General features: G+C 34.8%; 2 protein-coding genes across 3 annotated transcripts; one reads left to right on the top strand and one right to left on the bottom strand.

Moving 5' to 3' along the window:
* Window positions 1-837: 837 nt before the first annotated feature.
* Window positions 838-23,832, bottom strand: LOC106637910 (uncharacterized). Of its 2 annotated transcripts, none has more exons than XM_014350887.2 (10): window positions 23,290-23,832; window positions 7,762-8,253; window positions 6,001-7,667; window positions 5,720-5,925; window positions 5,356-5,635; window positions 4,617-4,794; window positions 3,921-4,360; window positions 3,482-3,842; window positions 2,275-2,605; window positions 838-2,191 (listed from the first exon to the last, which is right to left on the bottom strand). In XM_014350887.2, the coding sequence occupies exons 1-10, from the start codon at window positions 23,465-23,467 to the stop codon at window positions 1,951-1,953; spliced, it is 4,374 nt and encodes a 1,457-aa protein (XP_014206373.2). In that variant the 5' UTR covers window positions 23,468-23,832; the 3' UTR covers window positions 838-1,950. The 2 variants fall into 2 exon arrangements, with proteins under 2 accessions (XP_014206373.2, XP_014206374.2); XM_014350888.2 differs by having other exon boundaries at window positions 4,617-4,767.
* LOC106646372 (uncharacterized) lies at window positions 10,870-21,216 on the top strand. The gene is made up of 13 exons (XM_089594354.1): window positions 10,870-11,103; window positions 11,195-11,274; window positions 12,578-12,681; window positions 13,354-13,503; window positions 13,588-13,717; window positions 14,735-14,983; window positions 18,568-18,605; window positions 18,676-18,810; window positions 19,652-20,001; window positions 20,084-20,243; window positions 20,384-20,510; window positions 20,589-20,762; window positions 21,007-21,216. The coding sequence occupies exons 1-13, from the start codon at window positions 10,883-10,885 to the stop codon at window positions 21,174-21,176; spliced, it is 2,088 nt and encodes a 695-aa protein (XP_089450480.1). The 5' UTR covers window positions 10,870-10,882; the 3' UTR covers window positions 21,177-21,216.
* Window positions 23,833-23,839: the final 7 nt, after the last annotated feature.

Here is a 23,839-nt window from a genome sequence, read left to right as displayed (position 1 = left end):
GTAAAATTTATTAATGAATCCCTATAAACTCTATCTACACTAAAAAAATTACTATGAATGCTAGGAAGATTTACTTGGCACATGTATAAAAAATAAGGTACCTATGATAGCGTCCCAACTTTACCGTTGCTTTTACGGTAAAAAGTAACCTAAATCTTCTGTCCGTAATCCATACCGGGTGTCCCACGGCAAAAAATACAGGGCAGATACGCGAGATACGATGTACGAGATACTATTAACTTACTACTCGAAATTAAACTATACTAATCGAAGACACTTTCCTCTGGCAATCGCAGTAACTAATGTCTTTTTAGCTTTGGTGTACATGCTCAATGTGCCGAATCTTTGTGTAGAAGTTGCATTGCAAGCATTGATAACTTTGAAACCCAGTAAGGGGTTATAAAAGAGTTGAAATCTACAACTCTAGTAAAATTAACACTTCAAGCTTTAATTTCAACCTCTTTTCTGAGTATTAAAGTGTTACCAACACTGCAGTACCTTTAAACCTAATAATTAGCATATTCTGAATTCTTGTAACCCCTTAGTAACCCCTTTAATAACCCTTAATTTTAAAACCCCTTAATAACCCCTTTACATAGTGGTAGTTAACTAAACTTTAAAGTTATTGAAATTTAGGATATGCAACTTCCAGTGTGCTTGTAGGTGTTTTAAAGTAATATACTATAAGTTTTTTGCACTTTTATTAGATACTAATCATTGTATTGCTCGTATGGGAAACAAAAATGTCAAATAATTCGACTGTAAGTCCCAAAAGGTTGTCATTCGAGTCAAGTTAATAATTGTAGTAAAAAAAGAAAATAAAAAAAAACTAATAAATGTCAGTTCTATTGATTTATTTTATTATATATTGCACATAAGTGCTTTTTTAGCAAAAACAACTATATACAGTTTAATTTTCTTACATAGAATCATTTTTTATGTAACATTAAAGTAACAGTATGATTTTTTGTGAAATGTACAAAATTTTTGTTTCATTCCCCTGTTTAATTATAATTTATGAAAGAGGAATTGCATCTCTATCGTCAGAGATGGGCTATCAAGCGTTTTCTGGACGTAGCTAGAGATTGGGTTCGTTTTATATCTCCGATATTAATTCATTGATGTAAGATTCGAATACTCTTCAGTTTATTGCTATGCACGAAATTACGAAATCATTAGTTTAGCACGTTTATTCCGAAAAATTTGCACTTAAGATGTCATCACAAGTTCTGCACCCATCAAATCAGCATGCAGGTACATTTTATGTTCGAAAGTACAATATTTTTTAAGACGCTAATTTTTAATATATTTGTAAATGTTTTTTCTAAAAATTATTAAAAATGTATGTAAAAATGTATACATCCATGCAAAAAATTCAGAAATAGGTACAAAAAAAAGTACAAATTACATTAATACGCAATATTACGTCAAGCATTTGAAATTACACGTTTACTATGATACAATTTTTCGAAATAAATTTTCAACACATCTTCAAACATTTGAATGCCCATGTCTGACATTTTTGCAAAGACAGTATTTGTTTTAAATAGTCTATTAAACAACGGTTATAGGTTAGTTTGTCCGTGCCAGTTAAATAAGCTGACCAAAACTGCTCGAGGCGCTTTGTGACTGTAAATGTTCAGATGTTCAATCCAATGCTTCAAAAAGTGCCCACGACAATTCCAATTAGCTTCAAACCGACATAAGTAAACAAATCTAATGTCTCAATAAACGCAGTATATATAATTTCGTCAACTTGCACCGCAGTAACAATAGTCATACATCTTCACTGTCAAAATATTATCTTTAACAAAAATAAAGAGACCGAGTTGTCTCTGTTTTTTTTTTTTATATCTGTAGAAATGTCATTAGGAATTCTTAAACATCTCGTAACTGGATGTTTCGGGTTCAGTCCACTGAAAGCGGTTGATAGTGCAACTTGGAGTTGGATCAAGACTTCCTTACGAATCCTGTAGTCGGTGGTGGTCCAACGAGTTTTGCCGAGACCGGTGCCGTTGGATCTATACCGTAGGACTGGGTAGGCGAGCTCACGTAGCTAGAAGCGGCCGACATTGTGGGTGTCGAGACACGTTCGATCGATAAGGACTGCTGTGGCAGCTGGGCATCGGTCTGGATTCCCATGGAACCATAAATTTCTTTCAGAATTAAAAGCATCGTATCTTCCGATTCCCTGTAAAGAAAATATTGATTTCCTCAGTCCACAGTCAGTTCGACGCTAACAGAATCAAAGTCTCATTGATCAATATTACTAACCAATAACACACATGGCTGGTCATGGCAAAAATATACTCGTTGATGTACTCAAATGGCGCCTCCTGTAGAACATAGTCGACTCTTCTACCACCGTTGAGCTTACCGATTTTCAAATCAGCACCAGAATCGTCCTGATTCACACATGGTATTGCGTTGGTGCAGGGATTGTTCATCTGCTCTTCAACGACTTTTTCAATTTCCTGCTCCAACGTTTGATTATCCTGCTTGTGGAACATTGCTAATTGGTAGACCGAGTTCCATGTATTGCGCACCGACTCCAACAGCCTTTGTTTCAAATCTGCACCCACTCGAGCCATAGTCTCTTTTAATTCTGAAAATGCACCATAATTTATTTTCTAATAACATTCATAAGAAACATGGAAATATATCGTATGATTATAATTTTTTTTTTTCGACTTTTTAACTTCATATCATTCACATTTTGTTAACTTATTTTTCAAAGCACCTATATATATATATGTATAGATTTATGGGGCTTTGCCCCCTGCGTGCTCTACAAACCAACCCCTTTACCACATCTAAAGAAAACTTATTCGGTAAAGTGTTTTGGATGAAAATTTACAATTCTCAATCAGAGAATTTTTTTAGTCATCAACTACAGATTATGAATTCTAAATAGGTTATTCAAAAATCGATTTTGAATTTAGGTATAGCAAGTAGAAAAAGGTACCACAAAAAAAAGTCAAATCATTTGCATTAAATTATCTGTGAAACTATATATGAAAAATAATAATTTTGTGGGGGCCATGGGGCTATGGATGGTAGTTGCGAATATATAGAGGTGGGGCATTCCAGTCCCCCTTCTACCCCCACTCCTAAATACCCCCATAGCTCCCTACATGATAAAAGAAAATTTTGTTTAGCCCCCCCCCTAAACTATTTTCGTAATGATTTTTTTTCTATTAACCAAAAAGTATTTTTTTTTAATTCCTAATCACCATATTAATCCTTTTTTTAACCAGGTGTTAAATAAAGCTCCAATTTAAAATCTTTTTGACACTTGTTACATGACTGATGTATATTATTGATAATCATATGGGTAAACCATTTTATTAAAACCATTTTCATAAGCAAGTGGATGCCTCATGAACCCTTATAAATTCATTAAAAATGGGACACGACGGTAGTATCTCTCGCGTTTCAGATCTCATATATGAGTAAACTTAATGTACTAAGCAATAGTCACCTAGATGCATGCGTTTTCTACCCTTGTGATGTGGTATAAGCATAGGCCTGTATTTGTGAGCCTCAGGATTAATCAGTGATTCAACTCTATAAGCCACAGGATCGAACGGATGAAAGATGTTGAAGAAAGCCGGACAGGTTGGTAAAACAAAGTCATCGCCGAGGTTGTCAATACCGCGCACTGTCACAAACATACCGATCGGACTGCCCAAGGCGAAAAAGGCACGTGGAGCAAATGCTAATTGCGGATAGTTGATGAAGGGCTGTCCGGTACCAGCCGCGCCCATCACATAGTTTACTTTTTTGCTCAGCTTACGTTTAAGTATTGGAGCTGGCATAGTTTTAACTGACAGATTATCTTCCTGTAAAAAAAAAAAAAAAAAAAAACAATGAAGATTAATCAACGTTGTTTAGGACCTTGAAAAAATCTTAGGACTTACCCTGTTCTCATCACCATCTTCTCTACAACCATTAGTTCCAAGCGTCTCTTCTTCCGTTGGCCTCTGATGGCACAAAAGATCGAAAACGATGAGACTACCGAGTGAGTGTCCTCCCAGGTACACGTTACCGCAAAAATTGGGATTACGTTGATTGAACAGTGCATACAACCGATTCAGCTCATCACCCACAGTCTGCATTATAGTTTCACAATAGACGGGACTCGTGTAGAACAGAATGTCCAGTAGGGTGTCGTTGGTGAAGTGCCGCCACTTGGGTATGCTTTCGAGTGTGATGGCTTGAAGTTTCTTGTCGATACCAGAATGAAGTGTTGCATGCCAAGAAACCGGCAACACCTCAACGCGGTTGACTATACCCTGTTCACTAGAACTGCGGTAGTGAGACTCCACTAGCTGCAGGGCTATGCTGCGGAACTCGTCAACTGGAGAAAATATCGTATTTGAAATGGAATTTTGCTGCATTGACTTTAGATTTATTTGTCTATAGTGGCCAATTTATTAATATACAGAAATACTATAACCCCCCATAAAAACCTAACCATGGCCCCTATGGAGAAACACTTTATAAAAGCTGGGGTGACAAATTGTTTTCACTAATATTATTTAATAAAAAAGCTTGTTGTATACCACAGTTTTAGTTATATTTAGTAAATAAAATAACAACTACGTGAAGCCTACCAACTTCCTCGACGGAGCGGAATTTAAGGTCACAGACACTGCCGATTCCATGGACAAGGAAGAGTATGTGATCAACTTCCTCGGGCTCCCCGTCTTCAATGTTAAACTCGTCCATACCGCGTTTGACGATACGTGGTCTGCTGGTGGAACCCTGCAAATATGTATTGTCCTCTGAACCCTGTCAATGGATCAGGATTTCAAAAGAACCACGTGTTTATTATATGATTGGTGCAAAGTGATATGACGAGTCAAAAAATCAAAAAAGAACACTAAAGTTGATATAAACAAAGGGATAAAAATTATTCATTCGCTAAAAGCGTTTTTAAGCATTAATTCAAAGCTGCTGTGAATATTCTGCGGCTAAAACTTTGTCTAGGTCCTACTCAGAAATTGTATTTTACTCAGCTTGTACCTTGATTTTACTCAACAAACTTGACGTGTGTATAAAGTACATAAACATTAGGTAGTCAGCTTCAATCTCTGAAACTCCTAAACGCTGCTACAAAATATTCAGCTGTGATACAAAAGTACGGTAAAAACATGCTCGGTTACTTTTATAGAGTTGCCAACCTAAGCTACGCTTCTAGTAAGCCGTGATAAACCAATTAATTTAGAATTAAGAAAAAGTATGGAAAAAATTATAATTTTTAATATAACGCACGAGAACATTTTGTCATGCGTGTATGTGCTAAGTTGAGAAAATAAAGAAAAAAAATATCGAGCTGACAAATAAATATACCGAATTATTTCCCCACGAGGCGGCCAAATCGGGCGTAGTAGCTTGAAGATAGTGGGCCTGGACCGACGGTCCGTGAAAAATGATGTACTCGCCGTTACTAAGCTCGATCCGCCTGTTCCAGTTATTGGTCGAGCAAGCCTGCTTGAACTCCTCCTCAAGCCTAGCGGCGATGCTTTCTTCGTAAGGCGTGTAACGCGACTCCGCTGCGCCTTTGTAGAACCATGAGCAACGGCGCACCTCGATCGTTGGACCTGTCCAGTAGACCGGAGCTCGAGAGCGTCTGAGCAGGAATTAACATAAAAATCAAGCCTTGCGGCAACCCTTTGGGCAATCAACAAATAACAAAGGCTATTGAATTGTGTACTTTAAAATTTCTACGTCGTAGCGACCACCATCCGTAGCGACCTTAGTCTCCGGGGTTATCTCGTTTGAGTTGTGCACCTCTTCGAGATTCAAGCTGTCGTGCATGGAAAATGGAACCCACAGTATTTTCGACTCCACCTCGCGACGGTAGAACCAGTGATGGTAAACTGGTCGGTATTGCATCTTCTTCTCTGGGAGACCTGCTGCCTGTATATCCCAAAATAATACTTGGTTATTTAATGCATTCAAAGTTGTTTGCACGTGCACACTTGTGTGACTCACTAAATTTTCCAAACTAGGCGGTACAGTCTCCTGCGACGTGCGATTAGTCAAAGGATTAACGGAAATCTGAACTGGACTAAGGGTGGCGGATCCCGTAGGCTCAGGCACCGCATTAAACACCGAGTCCTGCAATGACGGTGCACTGGCTGATGATTGCAGTGGTTGAGTTTTACTCGATAGGATATTGCCGTCAGTGGTAGTGAATCCACCAGTAAGGAACGCTGGGACATTAGAGGCCGACGAAGGATTTGGAACTGGGAAATTTGATGATGGGGCTGCGAATTGTGTGGGATTAAAGAACGTTGGTGGTCCCGAAAGCTGTTGTTGTTGCGGTTGATGCTGTTGGTACGGTGCACCGTAGGTGACTGGGTGACTGAACTGTTGGTTCTGATTTCCAGAATCCCAAATCGATGACGGTGCCAACGATAACTGGTCAGAAAAACTTGGACCTTCGCGTGACTTGTTTGGTTCTGCTCTCGAAGTATGCGTAGCACCACTGTCGTCAGCAATCGACCTTGTAGTCACGGACAAATTGTGTTGAACGTCGGTCTGTGGGCTACGGGATGATGACTGCACAATTGAAAACGGATCAGCGAAAGGCTGTCGACCAGTCTGGAAAGAAGGATTGTTGCTGTAAAAGCTTGGTTCTTGTGCACTTGGTAATCCCAATTCTGGTGATTCAAAGAAATAGCTCGGGCGTTGTTGGTCGTTGCTTCTCAATTCCTCTCGAAGAGCTAATTCAGCTTCCAACTGAGACGGATTTTCCTTGGATATGTCGAAGTGACAGCTAACGTCATCACTACTTGGAACTAAAAAGTCTGAAGGTTCGACAACAGCAGCACTAAGATCGATCTCTGTAAGTTCACCGGTGACGGTAGAATCGATAATCTGCTGGGAGCCGGGAGGTGGTATGCCGGCAGTGATTCTAGCGACCTCGGTGGACAACTCAGACTTGACGGACAATGCGTCTTCGTTTTGCTCAGCGGCGATTAGATTCTCGAGCTTCTCAGTCACCTTAGCCGCGTTGATCGGACTAAAGGTTCTATCAGAGCTTGGCACACCGGCGGACTCCTGAATGGCCTCAAGCTGGGGTCGCGAACTTTCCAAGCTCACACCACCGAATCCTAATAAGTTTGACTCTTGCTGCTGCTGGCGGAAACTACTGAATCCCGAAAAGGCATCAGCAGGTGTATTTTGCGGAGTCGAGGGCTCGATCAGTCTCGAAGGTATCAACTGCGGTGCACTTTCGGCAAAGTTGCTTGTCGGCGGTGCAGGCGTGTTATACGTGTTAACGGGACTGCTACGGAAAGAGTTGTGCAGTGAGCTTCCTTGGCTGGAGGGTGTCCCGCTCAGAGGAGGCACCAGGGATGGGCTATGGGTGCTAAACGGCTGACCAGTTGGTTGGACATAGGGATTCGATTGAGAATAAGGGTTCGATTGGCTGTAAGGATTGAGGGGGGCCGGGATAGAGCTTGATAGCGGGCTGTTAAGATTAGGTTGGATTGACTGAGTGTTGGGGTTAAAGAATGTTGGTGGAACAGTGGATGGATTGGGTTGAGATAATAGAGCAGGGGGTGGCTGGTAGTGCTGCTGGACCGTTGACGTTAGATCTGGAGGTGGCGCATACTTTAGGCGGCGCTGATTACCCAGCCGGTAGGATGCAGCTCCTGTTGAACAATTTTTTTTTTTTTTTTTTTTTTGTTGAAAATCAAGAATTGCTAATAGTTCAATTGGTGATTATTTGATTTTCCCTTTATTTACCTCCACTAGGTGGAAAGACAGGAGGTAGTTGAGTGGGTGGCAACTGAGTAGGTGGCAGCTGAGTCGGCGGCTGTTGAGTAGGTGTCAACTTGGGAGCCTGAAACGATGAGCCTGAGACTCCCTGTCCAACGTCAACAAAGCCAACTGTAGTCTTAAAATCACTGTCTACCTCCTGGTGTCCATAACCTCCAATCTGTACGGGCTGTTGGGTTCCGTAAGAACCGTAAGATGGACTAGGGTTGGATGGGACGGGACTTTGTTTGGGTCTAGAATCCTCCTGACCCGTAATTAACGAGAGACTCGGTAGCGAGGAAAGAATCGATGTGAAGTAGCTCTGCTTCAGCGGTGCCGGTGGTGCCGGCTGAGCCTGTTGTGGAGACTGAGCTTGAGGAGTGGCTACTTGGAAACTGTGGCTTGGCGAGGATGCGCTTGTTTGCGGCTTCGGCTGCTGTTGGCTTAGGGAGTTGTTGGGCTTGACAGTTGGCTCAGGCTCTAGAAATATTACGAGAATTTTTTTTCAACTTTGCAGAAGGTTGGCCTTGATTAACTACGTGAGATTTTGATAAAATTTTCAATCGTCTAAATTAAGAAAAGGTTAAATTTATTTTAGAAGCTAATATTATTGGAATATTAGATAGCAATACGATTCATGAAGTCAAGCTTAATTATCAACGGGTATAAATGTTTTGAGTCAAACCTTTGCTCAATAAATGTATATATGCATAATTGAAAATCGTTTGTCACGACACAATAGTCTGGCGTGAGATTGTCCGTCTGCGTTGTTTAATTTTAGCCGACCGTGATTCTAAATGTATATTAAGCCTCGACGCTTGTTTTCGAGTCATGACTACAATTATAAACTTTATGTGTGAAGTTCGATTATTAAAATCTTGATCAATATAAAGGTAATTGGTGCCTCCCAGTGTCTTACAACCTGTTCTATTTTAAAATTAATAATTAATTTCTCCAATAACCATTGCGTTGTTTAATATTTGAAAATCCTATAAAACTTTAACATTTTATGATTGATCAGCAATGTTAAAAAAAAAGTGTAAAAAGTTAAGAATAACTATAATAACTATATACTATCGCATAGATGTACCAAATGTATAGAGAATTATTTTAAAATTCGTATTCCTTCCGTACAACAACACGTGTGAAAACTAATTTATTTGTTTCCTACGTATGAATTTCAAGTTCGGTATTTGATTTTATTTATTATATTGTTATTTTTGGTCAAAATTTTGATGGTGCGTGTACAACATAATTTTGTTTTAAAGTGTTAAGTGGGTTCCAAATGTTGTGAAGCCGTACAGTACAGAAAAAAGCTGGAAAAAATCAGACTGAACGTTGAATGTCATGACGACAGTGCAGTTTGTATAGAGCTTCGACGTAATATTATTACCTAATATCGGAAATCCGATGACTGTACGAAAAGCAGTGCAAAAAAAAAGCCATTCACTTTTGCATCCACATATCGAGTCAAAAAAAATACGACGCGTTTTACGGCATTTACGTAAGCCGTAAGATCACGTTCCACTTTCTTTGTACTATATTGTCAACTGTGGGACGGTGAGGGATGTATACATACATATACTAGGCGCGCTTTATCTAAGATACGTGGTATTTCCAAGCTATCCGGAGGAAGGTGACGATTTTTCCGTAGAATTACTTGAGTTCAAACATGAGCGCAGCCTGCAAGGTGTCCCTGATAATTTGCGCGCTGAATAAATATTTAACAGGATATGCGCGCTTCGTAGGAATTATATTGGTGCTGCGAGGTTGATTGTATGACGTATATAATATAGGGCTCCTACAAGTAATTTATGTATATAAAAAAATAGTTCCCTTTGGTTTGTTTTAAATATCCTTGATTCTTAATTGTTACGATATGAATTATTTAAATATTATATTTAAAGGTGTTGAAGCTCCAAAAAGGGCAATGCAAAATGATGTTAGGAAACCATGATGTAAAAATATACCTTTGGACCATCTTCTGACAGTATAGTATACACTCTTTTTGATGAAGACCACGTGAAAAGCTTCATTTTCAACAAATTTTTTAGTTTCTACGTACATAAAGCAATTAAACATAACTAAACACGCGAAAAACAGCTGCAGTAAAAATCAAATTAAACGGTCGAGAAAGTTTTTCCAAATTTCAGATCAGGTCATTTGTCAAAATCGTTAAAAAAGAAGAGAAAATTTGTTTAAAGTTTTTTATAGAAAAAAAAGAAAATTTTATACGTCAGATGTATCTAAAAAACTAACACTAAGAAGCTCATACAACATTAAGCAATTTGCAGATATTTTGACGTCTAATTTAATTTGCAAACCCTTTGTTAAACACTTTTTTTATTTATTGTTATGATCCAAATTTGAATCCAAAATAATTATGAAAGTGTTTTTGTGTACTTTCAAAGTATTTATCGATAATTGTTTCAATTTTAAGAATAAAAAAAATCCTTTCAACATCCACGCCTTTTCAGAAATCAAATGTGAATCATTGTAAGGGGATCGGTAAGAAACCGTATAGTGATAAATAATCCATGTACGGCTAACAAAAAATTACCCAACATTCAATTTCAAACAAGCATGGAGACTCATCGGACAAGCCTTGACATCCCGCAACAATAGAAAAAAGCTCCATATTAACACAATAACACACACACACACACACCAATGAGCGGGTAAAAAACTCACAAAATCAAAACAGGACGCGAAGTACGTGCCATTGAGTCAAATAAGAAAAAAGGAAGGGAAAAAAGGAAAGAAAAAAAAAATAATGAAATCGTACAGATAATAGTTGTGCAACAATGGGAAGACGCGGTATCGGCACGTACGACTATGGGTGTCTCATCTGTAGCGCCACCCAAGTTTGCTCTTACGCGGCACAAACGCGACATCAACTGTCGTAAATCCATAGCATCCGTCATATTCTCTTCTGTCAACGTTGTAACACACAAAAAACACATACGTGTGGTACAAGTTTTGAGGTACAGCGAGCTTATAAGTAACAGGCTTAGCCGACGATAACCTGCAGTTCAAGATCGTCCGTGTCGAGAACGAGGACGTTTATTGTAGTTGTCTATTTTTTATTTTTTTTTTATTTTTTATAATTATGTCAAGTGTTGGTTACGCCATGTTGGGGGTGGCAGTTGGGATGTTGGTTTTTAGTTGTGAAATGATGAACTGTGCGAGTGGTGATGACCATGCAATCGGTGGATCCGAAATCAGACCGACGAAGCTGTGGAGTTTTTTGGATGATAACGACGAGATGATGTTGCAAAGATTCGAAGGGCACATCGAAGAGTACAATGTTGGGAGCATTCGTTGTTCGAGGTGGGTTTGGTATTGACTTCGTGATCGGAATGGTGATGTTTTTATTCAATCCGAATTAAAATGGTAAAAATCTGTTTTCATGAGATTACAGATATTGCATCGAGATGAAAGAGTTGATGGAAAAAATGCCGAGTGTTCTCGATATGGTTTGGAATTTCGAGGGAAAAAGTGGTAATTATACTTTACTTTTAAATATATTTATAAATTTACCTTTGAGCAATCTAACAAAATACAAATGACTAAAACTTTAGAGATGACTACTGAAAATGATGAGGAATAATGGCATGTAAAAAAGTTTTTTTATTCAACACTAATCCGTAAAATTTTTTCCATTATTCTGACTCTTTGTGCGTACTCTTTTAATTATAATTTGTTATAAATGGATACACATCAGCTTTAAGCAATCATGCGAATCGTTTAAAGTTTTGAACAAAAACTTGGGTAAAGTATAATTTTATAAAATTGTTTGATTAGGGAAAACAAATACACGACTTTCTGGTAAAGACTTCTATTTTCTACATTTATCTGGAAATGCAGAAAAAATAATAAAATTAATGGGGCATGAAACACTTACTTATTTGGCCTTTTTGAGTTTTTCAATATATATTTAGCATACAATAAACTTAAATTTAAAATTCAATGAAAATTAATAGGTGCCAATTGTTCTTTAAAAGCCAATTACTTTTTTACCCTCAAAACATTAACAATCATAAATTAAAAAAAAAAAAAAAAAAAAAAAAAAAAAAAAAATTATGAGGATAGATGCGTAGCGCGCCCAGAAGGTGTATCACCTTCGATGAGCTGAAAACTTTCAAAGTATTAAAAAATGGCGTGCTTCAAAATTTCAAAAAAAAAAATTTCATTAAGAACTTCATGAGCTGTATTAGGGAAAAATCTTAAATTATTTTTTCTCAGAATAAGACAAAGAATCCATGGGCCTTTTTATGTGTCATACATAATAGATTATACAACTTGAAAATATTTTAAAAAGTATGTCACACCTTGTTTGTTTTATGTTTAAGAATTTTTTCTTACTCCTGAAGGCACATAAAAGATAAAAGTCTTTTATCTGAAGGTGTGCCTCTACAAATTTTTTAATTTATAGGACACCTAACAAGGATGTTTATACACATCTCTTAACTTTTCTGGTATAAAACGTTAGCGATCAAAAAATTTAACGTACTTTACGGTAAAGTAAAGAGCCCAACAATAACAAACTTTGTTATTTAAATTGAAATTTCCACCCAGCAGAAAAATGTTGTTCACAAAACAGACTATGATTTTTAGTCATTCACGTTTGTTGACCGAAAAATTCACGCTGAATGAAGTCAATAATAAAAAAAAAGTCTCCAAAAACTTCAGTCCAGTCAATTTCTCTGAAATGTGTATAGAAACAAATGACATTACGCTAGTGCAACAAAAAAAATTGAATATACATCACAGCATTAAGATGCTTGAAATGATTTCGTTGCAGAAATGGTATTGCCTTCCACTTTTGACGAAGATCATAAGTCTGAAATATTCAGGAAACAATCGAAACGATATAAGGATTCAGATAACACGCAGAGTAGATGCGCGGTGAGTATGATACCTTTTTATGACGTTGGATTAACCCGTTAACTATACTCATAAATAACAATTTGGCATATCTTCTTGAAACTGCTTGAAATTGGATAATCGATGAAAAAAACTTGCGATACTATAACCGTGATTGTTTCATCATCTCAATAACATTATATCTACTAAAGTACAGAGTCGAATTATCGCTATCAAAAATGATTTTATATTTATTTGTTTATTTATTTATTTATTTATATTGCACCAAAATGGTTTTAAAAATTTTTTTATCTATTTTACTTCTGCTTGTTTTTAGAAAATTTAAATAAAATTAAGAGATTTATGGTGCTCACCGTTCCATCATTATTTAGAGCAGGCAGCGTTTCGCTCTTCTTTTTTGAAAACCTTATCAGATCTTCATAAAAATAATTCAGATATTTTTGACAAATTCTTTGCTAACGTACTAAAAATTAAAGATTTTTGGACCTAACAAAGCAGTTAAAAATATGGAGCAAAACATTTTCTACTCAAAACAAAGATTGAACCGCAAAAATCATTCAACCTTTTTTTATTTATGTATAAAACATTGGGTTTTTGTTGGAGTCGATTGTACAGTGATTGAAAATACAAATAACCAGTTATAAGATTTCAGAAATGGCATTTAGGTCATTTTTAATAATTTTATACTTTTAGTTTTCGATTGTGATGGAATGCGGATTTTCAAATAGTGGTGGGAACAGTCTTGGTGAGATAGAACTAAAATTTTTGAAGAGTTTACAGTCCAATTTACAAACTGATGAAGATTTTAGAGATAAAGACCCGTTGGTGATTAATTTTTTGAGCGTGAGTCTATTACAAAAATTTTTTGTTTGAGATATTCCGAAGGTAAAGGTATCTTTTACTTTTAATGAGTTATCATCATTGCAGGAAAGAATCGTGGACAATGTTGCAATGATAAACGAAAAAGAAGTTAGCTTTCTAGTAAAGCCAAATCAGGTGGAAATGAGTGTCATTATTATTGGGAATGTTTCGAGGATTGAATTAAAAATGCCCATCGGTGAGTTGGAAAAATTATACAAACTTGATTTATACATCCAAAAAACGATTAATAAAACATGTCTTCTAAAAAATAAATAAATGAGTGAAATTTTCAAGAAAATTATTTTAAGTCATCAAATAATTTATTTTAAAATTATTTAAAAAAATTATTTTATATTTAAAAAATAATACGACAAAAATTGTTTAAAAAGTTTTTTTTTCATTATCACGCACATTGAATGTACGTTGTTCACAGAAAGAATCGCTGTCATTATGATTTAATGTCTGTAATAGTTTTTTTATGAAATGCACGTATTACCGTTCTCTTTATAGACATAATAAAGATAATAAATTCATTTTTAATCAAAAACATTGCCCATATAACTTTGACATGCATGATCAGCGAAGTAACTATAGATCAAACACCACGTGTTCCCAAGTGTACCATTTCAGCAATGACGTTACCTTGAACGTCATCTATTTTTTTTTCATATTTTTTAGCAGCTGAATGTTTTGTGTTGAATGTTTATGCAAAAAAATTTTATTAGAAATAATGAAACATTGAGATTGTAATTTAAAATTTATTGCTGCCATAAAATAGTAAGAAACAATCGGTCTGAAATCAAAAGTGAATTTTTCTTTGATCGCTTCCTCTTGGAAACAGTAAAACTCAACGACGTACCTATTACTCGGCGAACTAATATCGATCCTCTTCTGCACCCTGCACGACGTTTCCCTCCAAAAGTATACTACACAAGAGCTTTGCAAGCTCCACAAAAACAACCCCAAAAATAGCCTCTACTACATAAACAATACGCTTCGTTCAACCAAACTCAAAGTATATTACACATTAGATCTCAAACAACCTCAAATAATGATTAGTCTTCTATGGCATTTCTAAAAGTAACTTTACAATCAAGCAATCTAATTTTTTTTCTCAAATAAAGCTAATCCCTGTACATTTAACACCATAACAAGAACACTAAATATCTAAAAGATGCGTCCGCAACGATTGTTTATTTCGAATAAAATCAAGGACTAGCGTCGCTCGAGGACAACAGCGCAACCACGACGAAGGAGAAGGTAGCAGCTCCGCAATTGATACTCGCGACGACGCGCATGCCCGACGGAGTCTCCTTGGGGGTGAGACTGAACGTCATCAACCCCCCGCCAGGTGGCTGGAGATTGCAAACGAATGGAATGGACAATCAGAGTTATCGACTGGTTGTTGCTGCTCAGGCGGCTGTGCCTGATATTTCAAATACGATGACCATTCTAGATATGGGTGAGTTTTTTTTTATTTTTTTTTTTATTTTTGGAAGCTTTGGGGTGAAGAATACGTATATAATTAATTACATGATACTAAAACCATTTTTTTCGAAATTGAAATCTTAAACATCGGATGATGTTTCAATTAAATGTTCTCGTAAAAGAAACAAATTTATCTAAATCCCTTAGTGACATTTTCACATGATAATACTAAAATTTTTACACAAACTAATTCTTTCCTATTTTTTTTGTTATGAATTGATGCCCGAAAAAAAATATAAAAAGTTAATGTTTACAAAAAATAATTTTTTTTTTTTACATTTTTTAATCCTCAAAATGAATCCTAATATCAAACTAAAAGTCATTTAATTTGTGTTATTAGCACAGGTTAGTTTTTTAATCATTCAATACATGAGTTTAAAATGTTAGTTTTAAGTAGTACATTTGCTATTCAAGGGTAGGTGCTGAAAAAAAAAAAAAAGAAAAAACATACCAGCACGTATATTATTTATCATAATATAATTACAGTATGAAGTGGCATCTAAAAAGTAGGATTTTTTCGACAAACTTAGTATTTCAACATACCTTACTTTCTACCTTAAACGTTATTTTTAATAAAATTTCTAAATATATTACTACGGATTAAGCTTATTCGCTTATTGTTGGTAAAAATTATAACCAAACGTATATTAAATGGTACTTCAAGGGGCATCCCAAATTATTTTATTTTTCGTTTAGTTGTTTAGTTGTTGTTCACTTACATTGAAGTGCTCGCCAATAGGGACAAAGTAAGCAGCTACAAATTACATAATTCAAACGTCATTATGTACAATTCTAATAACGTTATACTTAGAATCAGCTCATCTCTCTTGAAAAAATAAAGAGATAATCTGAATTTTTTAGAATTATGATGCGTCATACTTAAAATGTTGATAAGTCTGTTTATGAAGCTTCTGTTTACATTAAGATGCGCGTAAAGCTTTAAAGTTCTTTTGAGTTTTAAGCAGGATTGCTTCACAAGAGCACATTAATTTTTACCAAAGTAAAAAATATTGCAACCATAGACTAAGTACTGTCCAGGGTGTTAAACAAAATTTTAAATGAAAAATCAACGTGGTCCAAGCATATGCCATTTTGCGTGTAGTCAACTTAGTACGTAAATAATCTAATTCTTGGATTAATTTAAGTGATTTCCATCCGATTTTTTGTTCAACTTCTTGCAACAATTTTTGGGTATTTATCTACTGATGTTATTAAAAGTATTGTTTCGGAAAAAAGTTATAATAAAAAATAGTTTTTGGTTATTCTACTGAAAGTGAAAAAAAAACACTCTAAAATTTCAACTTGAAAAACTAATTTGAAAATAATTTTAAAAATTGATGAAAACCAGTAAAAAAACGCAGGAGAATACATTCTTTGTATTAGACGTGATTTTTAAAATATAAAAAACTATCACTGCAGCTAACATTTTACATTAAACAATAAACGAAAATCGCAGATAGTAAACATTTTTTTTAGTATCGTAGACTTTTCTCATTATTTTAATCTTAACACTTTTAATACAAAAAATCATTTCAAGTGTACTAAAATAATGAGGGTAATATTAATAAAGCGTATTGAATTTTTTTGAACGTACTACGTATACTTTTATTTTCTCAGAAAATCCTTTGAATAAAAATGGAAAATAATGAATTCCCCTTATGCAATCTTAATTCACTGGGCTTCTATTAAGAAAATCTAAAAATAAAACCAAACAGAAAACAATTTTTATCAAAAAAAAATAATAAGACTTTGCACTAACCAACTATTAGTATTTAATTAAATATTCGGCGAACCAAAACTCGTTAGCTTTACGCACATGAAACTCACGCACTTCTGTTACTCATTAAAATAGTTACAGCGGAAGAAACTTCCACTGTGATAAGCCATAAGATCATGAAAAATCCCGACCATGAATACTTTGAGTAAATACTTTCTTTTAACCAAAAAAAAATCATGGAAATAACACCAACAAACGAAAGACAAAAGCCAAAAGCTTCCGCGTCGCAGAAAGTGCGAGCAGCGACTGACGTAAAGCTGGCTCTTGGCCAGAGACTAGTTGTTTTGCAACAAAGAGCGCGAGATTTCGTGTTGTGCAATTTCCATCCTCTCGCTCTATCTTACGTATCGGTTCATAACATTGTACGTATACACGTACGATAACAGCTACATATTATATGCTGATGATCTTTGCCCGGACCACGCGTGTTTTCATGTGGATGTTAACGTGATGGCACGTGTGTTTGTTTTGTGGAACAATTAAAAAAAAAAAGAGGCAACCAATCGCGCTTAAAGTGATTCAGCTTGGGATACTTACTTAACAAAAGTTACGAAAAATTAAACGAGACATGCACTTTTGGTATATCAATGTACGAAAATAAATTTTTCTTATCAGTGATTTTGTTTTATAAACACATGTTTCATTGAGTTCAAATACTGTTATTGAGTCTCGATCAAACCTTATTATACTGATATTGTATGGGAAAAGGGTAATTAAAAAAAAAAAAAAAAAATTTACATCAAATTAATTATTTGAAGGATTTAATTTACAAAGGCGCTTCATTATTTTGAACCTCGTAATTTTATTAACCAATAAAAAAATAAGCTCAAAAATTATACCTTATATCATGGAATTTATACAAAAATAAAATCTACATATTATAAAGTATGCTACGTCTAGTAGTTATACTTATAAATACACGAAAACAATTATTTATATAAAATTGCCTTGCTACTAATTAGTGCATTTCGCACAGAAATTTGTAGTTTTGCTTCTTTTCATAGGTGAAGTCTCAGTTTTTTTATTCTAAAATTTTCAAAAATACTTTATCTTGACATGTGTTTTCTACTAACTCACAAGTTATTTTAGAATAAAAATTTCAAGTTGTATGTTGAATTGATTGGACAACTGTTAATGATATATTAAATATTTTTTACAACAAAAAACAAAAAAATACATCGTAAAAAGGCTTTGTTCCAATCCACTAGCAGCAGTTTTTTTATTCATTTTTCAGTAGGCAGTTGGTTAAAAAAATAAAACAATTTTTTTTTTCATTTCGCAGTTTGTTTACACTTTTTTGAAACAGCTTAAAAGTTAATTGTATAGTCGATAATTTTTCAAAACTGACAATATGTGTAACTATCTTTATGAGAGCTAGAGGTGCGCCTAAGAATACAAAAATAATAAATAATTGCAAAACATTAGATCTACATCAGCCTAAGTTGGGAATTTGTGGTTGTTGTGTACTCCAAAAGCAGTGAAAACAATTTTACTGTCAATTTTTTTATAATACCTATGAAAAACCAGTATTACAAGAACCATGACTCATAAAACTGCCAAATTTCACATAACTAAGTATAGCTTACAGTTTCTATACTTTTTTTTTTCAATTGATCAAAAACAATCAAATAACCAGCATTTTTTTCCTTACCATTTGTAGAGTATTATAAGTCACGATAATTTTTATTGACTACTCATTATATTACTAGCATAAAATGCCTTAATTGTATATATGACTTGTAAAGTTTTATGTGAAAGAAAATCAAAATGTTTCCAAACAGGTGGCCGAGCATTTTCCTTAGAAAACGTTAACGCTCAGGTAAAACAAAACTTTTTATCTCAAAATGTAAATTTTCAACTGTAGAAGTGACCAATTATGTCCAACATAGGGTATATCTTCGCGTCAAGTTAAATTTTTGGACGACTTCGAAGATGAGGACGAAGTCAGAATGTCCAATCATCCCGAAAGTGAAGATGCGCTCATGCCAAGGATCTTGTCCAAACCTGATTTTTTTAATCAACAGGTAATTTTTACTTAAAAAAAAAAAAAGATTTCATTTACGTAACTACTGTGAATTTCAAGTGAATTTCTGTACACTTGTTATTTAACTGTTTGTTGCGATTTCTATGAAACGGGTGTACGCATGTGAGACTACACTTATCAAGTAAACACATTATCGAATATGCACAACATCCGTCGAAAGCGTAATTCTTATGCAGTGTCTCTTTCTTCGCAGCGAAGATGTTTTCAACCAGATCGAACGATAAATAATTCCATGACTTTACAATTTCTCCGCTTGAGATGAAAATAACTTTTCCATACTTACAGTGTAACTAATAATTTATAGTGAAATTGGAAATAATGTTCAAAAATAATGATTTATTCATTTCGTTGTTCTGAATAACCAATATGTAATTATGACTAAAAAATGGGACGCATAATTTTTAAAGATTTTTCAAAAAATTTATCTTCTAACTTAATTTATATATTTATATATTTATATATATATATATATATATATATATATATATGTGTGTGTGTGTATTTTTTTTAATACAAACTCCCCAAAAAATGTTTATTATAGTTACTTATAGTTGTCTCGAAGAAATAAGTTACTGACTACTTTTGAGTCCAATAAATAAAATTTCATTTAAAAATATCACTTTTATTACAATGTATTTGTCTACTTTTTAGTAAATAATCATGCATGCTGAAAAATTTTATTTTTAGATTTGATTTAAAATCTTGGAAGCTATTTAAATAATTGATTTTTTTTTTTATCATTACATCAGCATATCCTAATAACAAACTCTTTTATTTTATACCAATATCACGAGATTTGTAAAAAAATTGTATGTCCCTAGGAACGACAAAGACCATTTGGGTTCCCAATCGATGAGAGTAAGGACACCGTCTCTTTCAATCCTGGGGACAACATAACCACCAGCAGAATGGACGTGGTTGACCTCGGGATCGAAAGCAGGGTGATAGATCGAGAATTCCTGGATCTCGCCGACTCGAGCAACCCACTGAACGAAGAACTGCCACTCAGGAAGTACCTCACCGTGGAGCTTAGCCCGAGATCGGAGCTCATCGCCAATCCGGGATCCTACCATCGGCTGACCTTCGAAATCACAAACAACCACGTTTTAAGGATCAGGCACTATCTCTTCCCTTCGAGCAGTCCGTTTCAGATCTATGGTCTTCCTCGATAGTAAACCATTTTACCCGAATCTCCTCTGACACGCTGTAATATTCCGTCATTTTTACCGGTAATTTACAAATTTGCTGTTTAGCGTGGACATTGCACCTGGGCAGACCGCCAATGTGCCTATTGACGTCATAGTGCCATCCAACGTCGCCGATACAGTCAATAAAGTCACTCTGCGAGTCGAGGGCATCGAAATCGTCGAGAAATCGGCCAACTTTTACGTTCGATCGTCGACCAACGGGAGGGTTGGTAGATAATATTTGAATTCCTATCCGGAAAAGTTTTTACTTCCATAAACACTTTTTTGTAAACTCTGTAAGGGTACCACATACGGGTTTTTTTTTTTTTTTATTATTCAAACCACTCGTATTGTTGTACCGTTCAGGTATACGACGATAAAAGGCCAGAAATCCACTACTACTTCAACAACAACTGTAACGGGAGAACCAGCGGGGAGAAATGCCTGAAAAGCTTCTGGAGCGTCGACATCGTGGTTCAAGATGTTGATTCAGGTTGTACAGACATTTTTTTCCCAATCATCATGCTCATCATCATCATAATGAGGAATTTTTCTTTGTGAAAAAATTTAGGATTGAAAAGCGTCACTTCCGTTCCCAAAGGCATCTACGCGCGTACCCCGTACGTCAGCGGGACTTCCAGTCCCGTGAAATTTTTCTACGCCCACAATTGTTGTAACCGCGTGATAGAAGTGACAGCTACCGATTCGTCGGGGAACGTGTATTCGAGAAGAATCGACGTAGATGGTAAATATAATCGAAATTATTTTGATTATTAAACAAAAAATCTACTGCATATTGAAAAAAAATATACAAGAATTAAACAAAATTTTTTCTGGAACAGTTTCAGTTTAAAAAATTGTTAAAGTTGAAATTTTTTAAACTATTCTGGAAAAAATCTTCTTGGACTTGGAAAAGTTTTTTTTTCAATGTACGAGTATGAATTTCGTTTGATCGATTCCCAGTAATTATATATCATTGTAATCTACAGAATGGACCAACCTGACGACAGGCGAGATTTTGGCAGTAATCTTCATAACGCTTTTTATCATTTTGCTGATAATATTGATCGCCATATCGATCGTTTACTGCATCAAGAGAAGACAAAGTCACGAACTGCCATACTCCCAGCGATATGGATCGAGATCGTCACCACAGTGAAGGAAGATATAATTTTAAACAGCGTTCTAATTTTTTTTTTTTTTTTTTTTTTTTAACCCACTTTTTTTGCATTTACAGTATTTTATTAAGTATTGCGTAAGGAGCTTTCATATGTTTAATATATTATTACACTTTTATACAATGCTCGACATTATCGTTAACACTTTCGATATTCATTGTCATCTTAAATCATAATCATAACGTTAGTATTTATAGGTGAATTATTTAATAAATTTATACATTTGTATTTTTTAATTGGATCAAGATTGTTGAATTTGATAATTGGGTACATATAAGGCACAATCCTGTTAACTAATTAAGCTATAATACTACTTGAACAGTCGTCGCTGAATAGTTATGAAAAAAAATTAAATATATTGAATATAACAGCTTACACTTGTTATATTCAATTACTTGCGATTTGTAGTAAAGACTTTAAAAAAAAATTGTTTATTATTTTTCCTCAGATACCCAAACTCCATAAAATTAATTATGTTCGAAAAGTTTCATTGACATATAAACGGTAATTAAGGTATCTCTTGAGTTAAACATGTCAACAAGTAATCGTAAATATTTTGTATCAATTAACCTGTAACATATACAATTCATAGGGTTGTACCAGTCTACGCAGTTATCTAACTGCAATAAAGGACCAAGTTTCAAGACTAGATAAATTTAATCGTTTAAATGTTAAAAAAAATTCTTGTTTGACCTGTTCAAAGCTTTTTTAATCGTAAATCTTATAAAAAATATAGTAATGAGGTAGATTATTTTTTCTAAAACTTTCAGAATCAAATTTTCAGTCTAATCCATAATACATTAGTAACAAAAACACCTATTCAAAAGTGTCTGCTTTTGACAATACTTGAATTTCTAATAAAAATAAATGCAAATAGTTGTCTACTTTAAATTCTGATTTTTTTTATTGTTTTTTTTATTTTTTATTAACGTTAACATATGAATTAAAAATTTTAATTATCGTTTTTATCGTTTTTATTTATTTTAGTAGAGGAGTGAGTTGTTGTTAATGTATTAAATTGTTAATTTCTGATGATTATGTTTAAATGTTTTTTACTCTTGGCAATGTTTGATCACTTTTATGTTTAAAAAAAAATTCATGACATATTTTTTACAAAAACTATTATACCTACCTATCATGGATAACGTACAGGCAAAGCAACAGATTAACTTTATCGTGTAATTTTTCAACTGGTAAGTTGTTTTTCACTTTGGTAATTAAGTTGAATTTTTATAAGCCAACAAAAAAATGTCTTTTGACATTTTACAGGTACAATGTGTAATGAAATGTCACGAGAATAAATATTAAAAAAAAAAATGTTTCATTTTTCAATGTGTAAACATTGGCAATTTTAGTATAACTAGATTCTCACAGATACATTTAAATAAGCTTAAAAAATGATACGGCATCAACTCATTCTTTGTTTAACTTCATTGAAGTATTAATGGACACATCTGCGTGACTGTTAAGCTAACAAAGATTTTACAACGTTTTCTATCTATTTTATGCAATACAGAGAGATAAGCGACAAAAATAGATGAAAAAAAACTACATATATCATAGACACGATTCATTTAAACCTGTTTGGGCGCTTTGAAGTATATTAGGCTCGATCTGAATCTCCAACTTATTCAGTTCGCTACTGATACGCATTTTTGATACGATAAGAAATACATATCTGTACTTATATGTATAACACATTCGATTGACATGTTTTGGACTGTATTTTTCAAATGCTCTTTATTTATTTTCGCCTACAGATTTGCTCCGTTTTTAAAGGTACATAGTCGTCGTCAGCTGGTGTTCCGAAATCACAATACCTATAGGTATATACACACACTCCAAAACATTTTATACATGTCAACATGTGCTAATATACGAAACGAAGTGCCCCTCTCGCGACATATGGTACAAATCTCAACCTACTCTTAAAAAACGTTCTCACAAAAAGAGATTCAAAAGCATAAAGTAAAGATTTAAAAAAAAGTATTGCCACCGCAAGTACAATAGGTTATGCATCGACACACACATAACACATAGGACCACAAAGTACAACATCTGTGGTTTGTGGATGAAAAATACATTCGTGCTTACCATCCCGGAGCACAGCTGGAGTAGCCGGGGTCACGGGTACCAGCCGGACAGTAGCGATATCCTCGATACTGAATTGCGAATCGGCGAGCGTGAGCAACGGATTGCGTATTGGCAGCCTCGGAGCCTCTGGTATGATCCTACCTTCGTTGCTTGAATTGTTTTCCCTGGACGGATTCATCCTGCTTGTTTGTTTCTCCAACGATACATATATACCTACTCGAGTGGTGTTTTTTTTTTTTTTTTTTTTTTTAGACCCACAACACACTGAACGCAGACATTGTAGATATCACAACTTTGGGACTAGCACAGGCACAGGAGCGATGTTGACCGCGATTGTGGGAGGTACTTTCTTATCTTTTTACTAGGACGGGAATGGAAAATCAACAACAGCAGCCACAGTGGAGAGTGGTGCTTGAGTAAACGACGGCTATACCTTTACAGAGAACGTGCAAAATTATTTGCGGTCCTTGGGCGGCTGTCTCTGCACTTTCTCTATTTTTTACTCTTGTTGCTTTTGCTTTTTCTCTCCACGTAAGCATACGCTGCACGT

This window comes from Copidosoma floridanum, unplaced genomic scaffold (genome assembly GCF_036245765.1).
Source record: "Copidosoma floridanum isolate Cflo_tuat_1 unplaced genomic scaffold, Cflo_Japanese_pri ptg000021l, whole genome shotgun sequence".
In the NCBI taxonomy this organism is placed as follows: Eukaryota; Metazoa; Arthropoda; class Insecta; order Hymenoptera; family Encyrtidae; genus Copidosoma; species Copidosoma floridanum.
Note: the sequence above shows the minus strand (reverse complement) of the source record. Positions and strands in the feature narration are given on the sequence as shown.